The sequence below is a fragment of the Centropristis striata genome, chromosome 18, assembly GCF_030273125.1.
Source record: "Centropristis striata isolate RG_2023a ecotype Rhode Island chromosome 18, C.striata_1.0, whole genome shotgun sequence".
NCBI lineage: Eukaryota > Metazoa > Chordata > Actinopteri > Perciformes > Serranidae > Centropristis > Centropristis striata.
Genome location: NC_081534.1, coordinates 28,020,594 through 28,033,976, shown reverse-complemented (window position 1 = coordinate 28,033,976; position 13,383 = coordinate 28,020,594). Strand labels below are relative to the sequence as shown.

The window sequence follows — 13,383 nt, the reverse complement described above, 5'->3', positions numbered from 1 at the left end:
AACTTTAATGCTCGTTTTTAGACAGTTTTATCGTATGTTGGTGTTTCCATCAAGCTTTAATCACGTGAATATTAAAAAATGTGCAGATACATTTGTTGGATGGAAACACGACTATTCTCCTTTGGTCACTCTGCTCCCTCCCGCCTTGACTGCAGCTTCATGCAATTTATATTACTTGCTTCTGATGGGTTTAAATTACAGTCAATAGAGAGCCTGGTGCGTCTCAAACGCACGCTAAAGAGGAGTTTGTGCGTCAGAGGGACAAAACGTTGGTGTCTTAAGAGTCAGGAGCGAGAATGGGCTAAAAAAGTGAGTGAAAAAGTTTTCTGTAACTGAGATCATTTTGAATTAACTTGAAGTGTTGAAGCTGAGTCACAATGTGTTGGAGGATTCATGAGGAAAGTTCAGAAACCCGAGAGACAATACCAAATATAACGAGAAAAAGTTGATCTCCTATGGCAGCTATTCTCAACCTTGGGGTCCTGACCCCAATTGGGGTCGCAAGATGATTTCTGGGGGTCGCCAAATCATTTTGGAAGTCAGTTCTGTCTCCACTGTGTTAAAGTGTTCATGTGTTTTAGTCTTTCTGGTCATTTAATGTCTTTTTATAGTCATTTTGTGCCTTTTTTGGTAATTTTGTGTCTTTTTTTGGTAATTTTGTGTCTTTTTTGGTAATTTTGTGTCTTTTTTTTTATCATTTTGTGGTCAATTTGTGTCTTTTTTGGTCATTTTGTGTCTTTTTTAGTTATTTTGTGTCTTTTTTTGTCATTTTGTCTTTTTTTGTGGTCATTTTTTGTCATTTTGTGGTCAATTTGAGTCATTTTTTTGTTTAATTTTATGTAATTTTTTGGTCATTTTGTGTCATTTGTGGTCAATTTGATTCTTTTTGGGGTAATTTTATGTCTTTTCTGACAAATCCCAAAGTATCAAGTTGTTACTTTCCAAGGAGTCTCTGGCTTGAAGCTGACTGTTACACACTCAGGAGGTCAGAATGGACCTTTAAACTGATAGCAAAGGACTTAGATTAAAAGTAACAATAAAATGTATAAATGTGAAAAAAAAATATATATAAAAAATATATCAATGCGCAGACAGAGAGATGTTTTAGCTGTTGTCTGCTTCATTATTTGTCCAAAATTCATCGGATCAACTGAGTTTGTATGATCTGAATTGTGCGTGTGAGATTCTGTTCAGTGAGACAACATGCATGTTAAATTGGGGGTCGCGACTCAAAAACGTTGAGAACTACTGTCCTATGGTACAAGATATTAAATGCTTGGGGCGTCCCGGTGGCTCACACCGGTAGAGCGCTAACCATGTATGCCGTGTGCTGCGGCGGAGCCGGGTTCGAATCCGGCCTGAGCTCCCTTTACCGCATATCTTCCCCTCTATCACCCCCTTTCTATCTCTCACTATCAATAAAGCAACAAAATGCCAAAAAAATAATCTTTAAAAAAAGATATGAAATGCTTTTATACAATCTACTTTCTGTTTAAAAAATGCTGATAATAATAATGTTATATATAACACTTGTAAGCATGTTTATATTTGATGTATTTAATGCATGTTTTGTTTGTTACTGCTGTGAACCACAGTTTGATGCTTTTATTTTGTAATTTCAGTCTATTTGTGTCTGTGGGTTGTTATACGATAATTTCTATCTATTCTATTAAATAGTTTAAACACATACAAGTACAACATATTTAAAGATGAAAGTGATGCACCTGAATCCAATTTCATAATTTCAATGAGTCATTTGTTGGGGAGCAGCTGGAGCTGCAGACTGAGACTCACACTCTGTGTGAGACACTGTTTTTGTTGTTTCTGTGCATGAAATGCATCATTTTATGTGCAGCAAGAGAGTTTTTTTCATCTGAATGGAAAATGAGCCCTTCAGGTGTTTAGAGCAAAAATGGAAAAGCTCCCGATCAGCATAAATTACCATAAAAATACCATAAACTGAAAAATAATGTATTAACTTTTTGTTTGCTTTGTTTGGACACCGACTCAAAACAACTCAGCCTCCTTAAATAGCCGTATTTATGAATAATTGTTATATTTATAATAATAATGTAATTATAAGTAGCAGTAATAAATCCAGTATAATTAATTGCAATTATTGCTAATTTTAAATCCCCAAAAAACATTAATGAAGTGAAGAAAAATGACTTAAAAAATACACAACACAAATTCAAAAACCACAACTTATTAAAAGATTTTTTTTATTCACAATAGAAGTGTAACAAATATAGTTTATTAAAAAGTCTGCTGCTTATTAATATCATTTTAATCCATAAGCTCAGAAGATTTTTATATAAATGTAGAACGGCTCATTTGCCGGAATGGAATATTTACATTTTTTTTCAATAATAATAATAATAATAATAATAATAATAATATTAACACAATAAAACAGATTTTCCCCACAAAATTAAGATATTGCATATAAACTCAAAGTAAACTATGTGCAATGGAATGATTATCAGCAATATTTTGTACAGATACATTTGAGGTTTGTTACACGCATTCAAACCTTTAAAGGGCAACGCCAAACTTCTTAAAAAAAAAATTTGGATTATTCGAGTCCCAGGAGAGTAATGTTCAGTGATCCTGCAACATTAATATGATATAAATTAGAAGTTTATTTTGAGGAAAATGGTGTTTTTTCACCAAGACTGACTTAACTTTGAATTCATAAAAAAGGGTGGCGCTGCCCTTTAATATTCACCAATAGAAAGGCATTGGAACGCAACAGATCATCAACACAATATTCAGAAAAATCACCAAAACAATTTGTTTAGAAAAATAATTAAAAATAAAGTCTGCATATGGAAATGAGCAGGTGTCTGATGTCACACTATGTGAAGCTGATCTTTACACTGAAAAAAAAAACCCAAATACATTCTGCACTTTATTCCTGTTCAGAGAGTGAAACGACCTCGCCGCCGTCACATGAGTGGAAACAACAAACGCTTTCAGGTAAATCCAGGAGGGCTCCGAAGAAATGTAAGATCGAATGCTGATGTTTGGTCTTCAAATTCTGACTTTTTAACAGCCCTTTGATACGGAAGCCCTGAGAGCAAGGTGAGCAACAACAACAAAAAAAGTAAATTAAAAAAAATCTGGTGACCTTATTTAAATTGCTTTCTCTCCTTAAGAACAGGTTAAAATAAATTTTGTTGGGATAGTTCCTTAAATATTTCCATTGGTAAAAACAGGTTAATTTTTTTGTGTGGTGCCCTCTTGTGGCCAAAAAGTGCATTACAACAACAAACACTGAATTTATTTATCCAGATAAAAATATAAAACAAAACCTGCCAAAACTTTTTTTCAACCTATTTTTTTTAATTACCTTGTTCAAGTTTTTTGATGGTCAAAAAAATATCCTGAATTTTTTTTTTTTTTTTTAAAGAAAAATGTTTTTCCACCTGTTTTTACAGATGAAAAATGAAACCCAGGAATATGATCCTGAGGGGAAAAAATAAAATAAAATCACCTTCCAAAACTTTTTTCTTACCTGTTTTACAGATTATTGAATAAACTTGATAAACTGATCATTATCAAATAATAATGATAATAAACCTGTTTCACAGAGGGAAAGAAAGGAACTTATCCTGGCAAAAAAATAATAAAAAAAATTCTGCACCGGGTCTCAAGTCATAAACATGGGAGAAAAAACATCAGGAATAAATTAATTACTAGATTTTTTTTCTTGCTTGCCTCTCAGGGTTTCCGTACTAAGTCTAATTCACAAAGTCACAAACCTGACAAATGTTTCTAAACCACCACGGTTCCAAAAACACACAATTATATATTAATAATCCTCAGAATGCCCTGAAAATCTAATTTCAGACTGTAGAACTGCACAAACAAACCATAACATTAGGGAGGGAGACTCTTATTCTCTAACCATTCAAATGCCCATTAATAAATCTCTGAAAATAAAGACTACCAACTCACACCATCAAACTTATCGTAGGGAAACCACAACAACAAATATAACCCTAACCATGACAATCTTCTTAAGAATACACATTGGATCCATTACCAGAATTAATAAAGGTGGACTTCAAATCCAGAAAGCATCATTACCTTAATGTTACAATGTAGCCAAAAATAGACAGTTTTTTAAATGGAGTTCTGAATGGGAGTTTTTAAACCACTTGTATCGAAGGAAGAAACACAACCACCAAAGATTAACTCCATTATTTTCACCCACCATTCTGTGTTCTTCAACCAAAATACACTTAATCACCACTGGTGAAGCATTAAAGGCACAATGACGAGGATTTTGAAGCAGTCTCGGGGGAAAAAAAAATGCACTTAAACAAAAATAAGTTTGGCATGTTTGAGGGCAAAGTGTGAGGACTACTTAAAAACGTTGCAACCAGCTGCCGGATTCTACCCTTGTATCCAAGAGGAAGCTACAAAAAGAGCAGACACAGCAACAAAAAAAACCCCAAATATGGTGAGGTGAAACACCAAATCTCACACCAAAATGAGAGCAAATCTGCAGCTTTTAAATGTGCATTAAACAGAAGAAATGGCAAACTTTGAACATAAACCTGATAGAAAAATCCTGCACATTGTGCCTTTAACTCCTGCAGCAGTTTATCTAGCTAACTTTTTTATAATAAGTGTTTTTCTTTGCAGCTGGACCATAAAATACAGAGGTACATAACCCAATTTTGCTAATGTCTGGCTTTTTAATTATAATTATAATGCAAACATTTTTTCAAAAGACTTTTTGGAATAGTGGTGGCCAGTTGGAAAATGTGAACACATCGCTCAACTCTATTCTGAATAAATCTGATTATTGTTGGATTAAAATGAACTGAAAATCAGAAACCAAAACAGCTTTTATCATGCTGATCAAAACAATGTTGGCCTTTTCCTTTACAGAAAAAAATCCTGCACATTGTGCCTTTAACTCCTGCAGCAGTTTAACTACCTAACTTTTTTTATAATAAGTGATTTTCTTTCCAGCTGGACCATAAAACACAGAGCTACATCACCCAATGTCTAATGTCTGGCTTTGAACGACAACAGAGAAGAAGATTTATTTATCTTATAACAAGCTGCTAACTTTTCCTACATGACAAGCCAATTATTGGGCATACATAAATCATTAAAGTGTCTTTTTAATGGACACTGAGCTACATTATGTTTTCCACTATCTGGGAAATCTCACTTTCCTTCATTACCAGCATTCTCTGGGCAGTAAAGCTGAACACATCGGTGACTTTATCTCGTCATGTATAAACCAAAACACTGATTTATTTGATGATTTCTCTGCTTTAAAATGAAGCAGCTTCAGTGTCTGATCACTCAAAACATGTCTGGTTTATGTGATATTGCAGAATATTTCAATATGTTTACGTGTCAGAAATGAAAATGTGTTTTTCCATCATGTGCTGATACACCTCATGTGGCAGATTTGGATCATTTCCGACATTAACGGACCCTCTTTGTTTCCCACTTTTTTTTTCTCTGCCTGCACACATTTGCATCAACTTTTTGTGCTTTCCAAGATAAAAGAAAAACAAAAAACAAAAGCACAAGAAGAGAAGTGAACACAAGATGACAACAACAACAAAAAAAATGCATATAAAATATTCTTCACTTCACATTGGATGGTACATTCATACATTTCTTATCCTCCTGTCAGGTTGTTTGATTGACTCCCAGGTCCCTCTTTGTGACGTTAAACCACATTTAAACCACTCTGAAAGGTACCATTTTCACCCTAGAGGACCTTTAAATTCTCTCTATTTTTTTTTTTGGTAGATAAATAAGAACCATTAAACCCACAGCGCCACCTGGGGGTCAGCTCCTGAAACCCTCCAAGTCCTATGTTCACTATTACAGAATAAATTAACACAATCAGCAAAAAAATCAACCGTTACAACACAACATCACATGGATAATAATAAATGCCTCGGAACCAACTCAAACTAAACGAAAACACAGATTTAACACGAGGACACTGTCGTCTGTACAGCGATGTGAAGAACATGGAGGGATTTATTGCAGCTCAGAAACTATTTATTATTATATATTTAATTTAAACAGGAAGGCTGACTGACTGATATGTTGGATATAACTGGGGGAGGAGTCATTATTTTATTTTATTTTGAAAAAATTAAACCAAATTTGGGGAAAGAAAGCAGTGGTGATTTGTAATAAATACAAACAGGTGAAAATGTAATAAAATAAGTATGTAGTTGGATTAAAAACCACCATTTTTTGCAGCACAAATAGCTAATCTGAAGGACTGTGAGGCTAAATAAGTGGCTCATTTGTCCTTTATCTCAATTTTTTATCTTCAGTTTTTTTTATAGTTGATTGTTTTATGAACTTTTATTGACACAATAGGATGCTATTGGGTACAAACTTCTGTGATTAGCATCATCTTGTAGGAGAAAATAGCACATTTTGGATGTATAAGGTCATGAAATTTGCCAAGAACTGATCTATTTGAAGGAATATGTGAGCTATCAGCATTTGGGGGCGATTTTTTTGTGTGATTTTTGTCGGCACACACACATCTGTGCAAATATATTAGGAGTTTTGGAATAGTGGTGGCCAGTTGGAAAATTTGAACACATCGCAGAACCCTATTCTGAATAAATCTGATTATTGTTGGGTTAAAATTAACTGAAAATCAGAAACCAAAACAGCTTTTATCATGCTGATAAAAAAAATGGTGGTCTTCCCCTTTACAGATGCTTTGTGAGACCTGGGATAAATGTACTTTTCATTGTATTTCATCTTCTGGTGACATTTGAGTCGGTTTAAAGCTCATTTAATGGAGCAAGGGGCACTGAGATTGCTGAAGATAAGCTCTGTTAATATAAAACATGTTCTTTTTGTATCATTTTTCAGTTCAAATACAAAAACTAAAGGCATAAACTCATGAATAACTGGCAAGAAATGATGACTGAGGCTCAGTTTTCATCCAATATCAGGTAAAATACAGGATTTTAAAGAGCCAATTTGGTGTTTTTGCCATTTTAATTATGTAATGTAAGCTTTCACCCATGAGCTGAGGATATTATCTTCTGGGGAAAATGGGAAATAATTTACTGTATTTGTTTTTTTTTGTAATCCTAACAAACCGACATTAGAGTCATTAGAGGTTTTGTTGAGACATTTAACCCAGGTCTCATGTGGACTGTAATAGGACACCTTCACCACTAGATGTCAGTGCAGTCAAGGAAATAACTGGTGACTTGGACTCGCTACTGGTTGCAAACCATTTAATGATGGCTCCTGACAGATTTTATGTGATCCTTTGCAGGTATTTTCTCCTATTTATCACAAAGAAACCAACTTTTCACCAACTCCTGGGCTACTTTCCAGCCAAAATTACTATAAAATTGAACTAAAAAAGCAGGAATTATCCTTCAATCAATGTGTACTTTTGGTATAATCCTCATATGAGGCAAGGGGACTTTACTTAAAGCTCTAAGATGATCTAAAACTCTATTTTTTATGTGTTTGTGTGAGCTGCTTTTCCCTCCAACTCCTCATTCTCAACAGTGAAGGCACTAGATTGAAGACTAAACTGGGTTTTTTTTTAAATATCTGGCTACAGTTCTGTGTGGCATCAGGAGAAATCCTTACCATAAATCCAACTGAAGAAGCGACTTTGATGAGTTTTTGATGGAAACAACAAGAACACAGTTGGTATTAATACAGTCACACATCCCCCCCAGTGTGTGGAGGGTAAAGGGAACAAAATCAAATCTCAACGACAGAATGGTAAAGCTGTTTGAAATCAGTATGGCTTCTTGTGTGTGTGTGTGTGTGTGTGTGTGTGTGTTTGTGTGTGTGACGGTGAAATATTACAGCAAAGTCGAGTGTCTGCGTCTCCTCATAGAGGAGAGAAGATCCTACAGGCTGCAGCTGGAGGGCGAGACAAGAAGAGGAAGAAGCGAGACGGAAAAAGAGAAGAAGAGGGTTTGACCGATACGCAGGTTTGCTGATGATGACGTCTTTTCTTTAAGGGACTAAAAATTTAGATTTTGTATGTACAAATGGTTCAAATTTAAGAAAAACATTTGCAGGAGGTGTTTGTGGAATATAAAGACTAAATTTGTGACTGTAATTCAACAAAATATTGACTATTAACATTTATTTTTAACTTAGGAAATGGTAGTATGCCAAAAAAATAAGTAGATAAACCAAAAAACTTAACTCAAGGTCCACTTACTACCACTTACAAGAGTATTTAACTACATCTCACAGTTTAGTACTTCACCATTACAAATGATTATTATTTTCTAGATGAAACGCTTCAATATTTGGTCCAGAAAATGTCCGAAAATAGTTAAAAATGTACATCCCAGCTCCTCAAAGTCCAAGGATCTGTCTGTAAATGACTTGTTTTGACCTCAAAATATTTGATTTATATTATTTAAATTATACAAAACAGAAAAACAGCAAGAAAATCACCATATTTGAGAGGCTGGGAGCAGCATTTTTTTTCTTCTATTTTTGCATTAACAACTGACGAAAGAACTAAATAAAATCAGTTTTTGGTTGATCGACTAATTGATTAGTTGACGAATGCTCTACTGCAGCTTAAAATATTATGAAATATGGTCTGCAGCTCCAGGTCTTCTACTTCTACCCGGTTCTTAACACACAAAATCCTGCAGACAAGAAATTTATCTGAGATTAAATGACAAAAAAAAAAAGAAAAGAAATGATGACAAGTATTAGCTTTGAAAATCCTGTATCGGTCAAATCCCCATACATTTTGGTGCAGATGTGGATCCAAAAAGCTCGCTAAAGACGCTGAAGATGGAAGCAGGAGGAGAGGGACAGCTTTGTGTAAACGTGGTGGGGAGAAAGTGAAGTTACTGGCAGGTAGAGAGCTGGTGTCTGCTGTCACAGCCAACACTCAGAGGGAAGAAAGAAGCAGTCATGGGGAGAGGAGGGGGAGAGATCTTAAAGTCCTGCGGGTTTATAAAAAGAGGCTCGGGCTGTGCTGCGTCTTTCCTTTACTCCCACAGAGACAACCACGTGTTTTTAGAAAAGTTTCTCGGGTGGAGGTGGAGGCGGAGGCGGGCGGTAGGTTCCTACTCAGATATCGAAGCGGTACAGCAGAAGGAAAAGACGACACGTGTGAAGTGAACGGAGCGTCCTGTAGCTCACCGAGTCAGCCTTGTAATCCTCAGACCAGAGCGGTAGTCTCAGGTCAGGTCCAAAACAAATCCACATCAGGGAGACGACCGGTCCGTCAGTGTTCTCCTTCACAGAAACAAAACCTGCACTGAAGCTACTAACAACAAAATCACCGACGAATAAAGTGATAACTGGTCCGACTGTCCCTCTGGATGAGTTGAGCTGAATGTAATGACATCTTCAGAGAGTACCGCTTTTATAATGCACGAATATTAAAAACCTACAATACCTGTCTGACGATATCACTGCATCGTTATGCGAGTTATTACGTTATCCGGCAGTAAATGTGTTGGTCAGCGTCAACAAAAAGCAAAAAAAAACAAACAATAACAAAACAAAAAACAGCTGGATTCTACAGTAAGAATTCAGCGCTTGAATTCTGTTTTGATCCCATTGAAAATAAATCCCAATCAAGAGGCATCTGTAACCATTGGGGACTCCAAATGGCTAAACTGTTTTCAGACAGACAGCTGGAGGCTCAGGTGTACAGGATCAGAGGTTCTTGCACTTGTTTTGGGGGGCGTCAGCGCAGAGGAAGGGTCCGCTCCGCTACTCCACCTCGTTGGGGAGGTCTGTTTTGTCCTTCTTGATGACGGGCAGAGGGTGAGCCTCGGTGTTGAAGACCCAGTGGTCGAACGGTAGGTGGTCGTCGTCAGAGAAGAGCAGGTAGAGATACCTGCAGGAGACAGAGAGTTTGTTTAACACGTCGGTCAGTGGTGGTGCGTCTGCAGGATCACAGCGGAGTAGATTTACATGTTAAAATTACCTTTTGAAGATGAAAATATCAGCATTTTTTACCATAAATGTCGGTAACCCTCTGCACTCATACGTTTGTTTCTATAGTTAAGTTTTATTGTATTTTGTTCATACACATTTATACACTTAATTAAGTTATTAGTCTACATTGGTTTAACATTTAGAATTCAAATAAATCACACAGGGATTTTCTGTTTCATACAACACACTTTATTATTTTGATGGTACATTGGTTTTCTATTTGAAGCACGCACATTTAGCTAGTGTGTACAGTCTTTGTTTGGTATAGTTTCATCATTTCTGTTCTTTTTGAGATCCGCCCCCACAAGCGCACTCATTTTATAGAAGAGAGTGCTGATTGGGCCAACCCAAAAGGCCGGCACACCATGGGTTTGGTTAAGTATATATTATGTTTATTTTAATGAGTTAATTTTCCTGATTTGCTTTGATTGGTAAATTAGCTGTTGTCTTCTGTGTTCAGTGTTTGTCAACCCCCTCTTGTGTTTGGTACGGGCTGATCACCCAGTATATAAATTCCCTCTTGTGTTTGGTCATAAGGTCCGTTTTGACTTCTGTTAGTTTGTTCAGTTGACAGTTATACAGTTTTTTGTTATTCTAACCTCTTTTATGGGCCTGATTCTTTATTAATTTTGTTTTGGAAATGTTGTTGCTTTATACTTTGGGTAAATAAAGACCCCTTTTTGAAAATATTACCTGTTGTCCTCATTGCCGACCCTCGGCAAGCATAAAACACTGCACTTTGCAATGCACTGAACTTAAACTAAACAGGTGCACTTGGAGATGTGCACAACTTACCGTTTTGCACTGGTTGTTTCACTTGGGACCATTAATATAATTGTTTTGTTGCAATATATTAGTCCTATATAAGCACCTCTATGGAATCTGCACAATCATAGAAGAAGTATGGATGACTCAGAAACATCTTTTGTGTGATTTGTGTAATTTTATAATCCCGTGGCAAAGAGGATAGAATGACAGATGAAAAAGCTGCTCGAAGTGAGGACAACTCTATAATGTCATTCATTGTCACTGTCACTGTAGCAAAATATAGCTGGAGTGAAGAAAATTAAGATAAAAAACATGTAGAATAAAAGCAAACTGAACAAAAAAAGCCCATTCTGCCTCTACGATAACATATAGAGGACAGTAATGGTGATTTTACATGATACTGGCAATATATCCTTATCGCAAAATGTTTTATTCTTTAATATCAGCATCAGATATGAAAAATCCATTTTCATTTATTTATTTTAAAATAGTAAAATAAGTGTTGCTTCGAAAACTTATATACACACTAACAGATTAAACTCAAGGTGGAAACACTCATGGAAACACTACCACTTTTGTCCACAGGGGGTGCCAAAATCAACAGAAAATGAAAGTTCCTTACAGTCGTTTTAAGGCAAATTTGTGGTGAAATAAAATGGACAATGGTAGAATAAAATGTAATCTATATATACACTATTGTTCCAAGGCCCCAATAATGGAAAAAATTGAATTTTTTACAATCTCTATAATAACCTCTATAACTTCTCTTGACCTCTCCTCTCTGATCTGTGTAAACGGTCTCAACTAAGTCATTCATGGCTTCACAGTTTCGCTGAGTAAAGCAAAATTTTATGTTGTTTTTACAAGATCTGGTTAGCGCAAACAGTTTCTTTTTGGCTAAATTTTAAGTAAGAGACATTTTGAGTAAAATAGTAACACTATTTTAAGCTTCGATTTGTTTTGTTTTTCCTTGACAGAAGCATTCTTCACACATGATTAGTTCAAGGGGCGTCAGAAATTCAAATATGATTCAATTTTCATGGTTTCTGGCTGTGATAAATGGTGTAATTTTGTCGATTTTTTTAAAAGAGGAAAACATGCCTTTTAAAGTAGCCAGGTAACACAACAAAGAAAAAGAAAAAAAACCCAGAAAACTTTTGGTAATTAAAAAAAAAAAAAATTCTGAAATGTTGAGAAAATTAATGAAAAATATTTTAGAAAGAAAAATGAAGCCAACATGTCAACAGAATTATAAATAGTATCTGAAATGTGTTTAATGTAAAAAGGTGAACTACAAAAAAGGAAAAACAGGCTTACAAATGATGATGTTACTAAGGGCTCCTCCAAAATAAATGCTTAAGGAAAGGTTTAATATTTCTATATATATGAATATAGCTGTGACACTAAGGATAAAGCTTGTAACTGGACCTTGTTTCAAGGTTTGTTTTTGTCAAACTAAATCTGTCATCTATGCTATAAATGAACCAGAATGAAGTCACAGCAGTAAATGTGCAGCTGATCATCTGTTTTCATGCAGCACAAACAATTTATCAGTTCTGAGATAAAAACTCTTTCAATGAAATCATGAGGGAAGACAATGTTTTGATTATATAAACATGCTGAAGATGGCTCCGTTTGAGGTCTAAACTGTTTACTTGTTCAGTGTTTTAGATATTCAATGATATTATTTCGTGTTCAGCCTTTTGCAGTATTTATCGGCAGGCCTGCCAAAAGTAAAAAAATATGAAACAGATGTGGAGCTGAGAAGAAGGGAGGGTGCGGCTCGGGCTTAAACCAGTTTATGAAACTTAAAGTGATGAAACTCTGCGGCCCAGTGTCATCACATGTTATGAAACAACCAGAAAATAAAATTAATCATCAAAGGAGAGGTTCGAAAGAAAGTAAATAAAGTGAGTGTTTGGCTAGTCGGCTGTGATCGACTTCAGATTTCATCATGAAAATCAAGAAAATAAGTTGTTTAAGGCAACTAGAAGACGTTTGAACTGGTTATGAAACAGTCTCAGTTTAATACTGATGCCTCTATATGACCTATATAAACAAATAGTCTATATAGTTATTGTTAAACCTGGTCTGATTCCCTGTGAAAGGGCTTTTGTTTACATTTTTTTGGAGGTAAAGTTCTCTTTGCCTGTTAAAACAAAGCTTTTCCTTGAGAGAATTGGATTTTTGGCTTCATATTTGGTGGTTATGGCTGATAAACTGTGGCTGGATCAGCAAAGACAAATAGAAAATAATTAACAGAAGAACAAAGAAAAAGCTCAAAGGGACAGTTATAGAGCACGGGTGAAAACATGAGTCAACCTTGGTCTCTCATTCAACAGAATTAGAAAGGATGAAAGGATTCAAAACTGACCCTGAACTGACCCTCTTCCTGGTCCTAGACAGGTATTTCAAATGATTATTTTATTTCACATCGATATATTAATTAAAGTTTGTGGCTGAAAGAAAGTTTACTCTGTTTCAACATCGTCATATTACAGATATTGATCTTACATAACAAGAAAATAGATACAATGCCAATTTTATCGGCCGATATTGGCGCGTCACAGATATATCGGTATAGGCAAGATGTTGTCCAATATGTGCCGATATAATTTTAAAGAATATGATGTAAAACAATGATGC

At 35.4% G+C, this 13,383-nt stretch overlaps 1 protein-coding gene across 1 annotated transcript in view; it reads right to left on the bottom strand.

Annotated features, from left to right (window-relative positions):
• Positions 1-2,205: 2,205 nt before the first annotated feature.
• Positions 2,206-13,383, bottom strand: part of man1a1 (mannosidase, alpha, class 1A, member 1) — a 240,702-nt gene continuing 229,524 nt past the window's right edge. Inside the window, exon 12 of the mRNA XM_059356154.1 lies at positions 2,206-9,868. Coding sequence (XP_059212137.1) covers positions 9,742-9,868 — 127 coding nt within the window. The 3' untranslated portion in view covers positions 2,206-9,741. The remainder of the gene's footprint in view (positions 9,869-13,383) is intronic.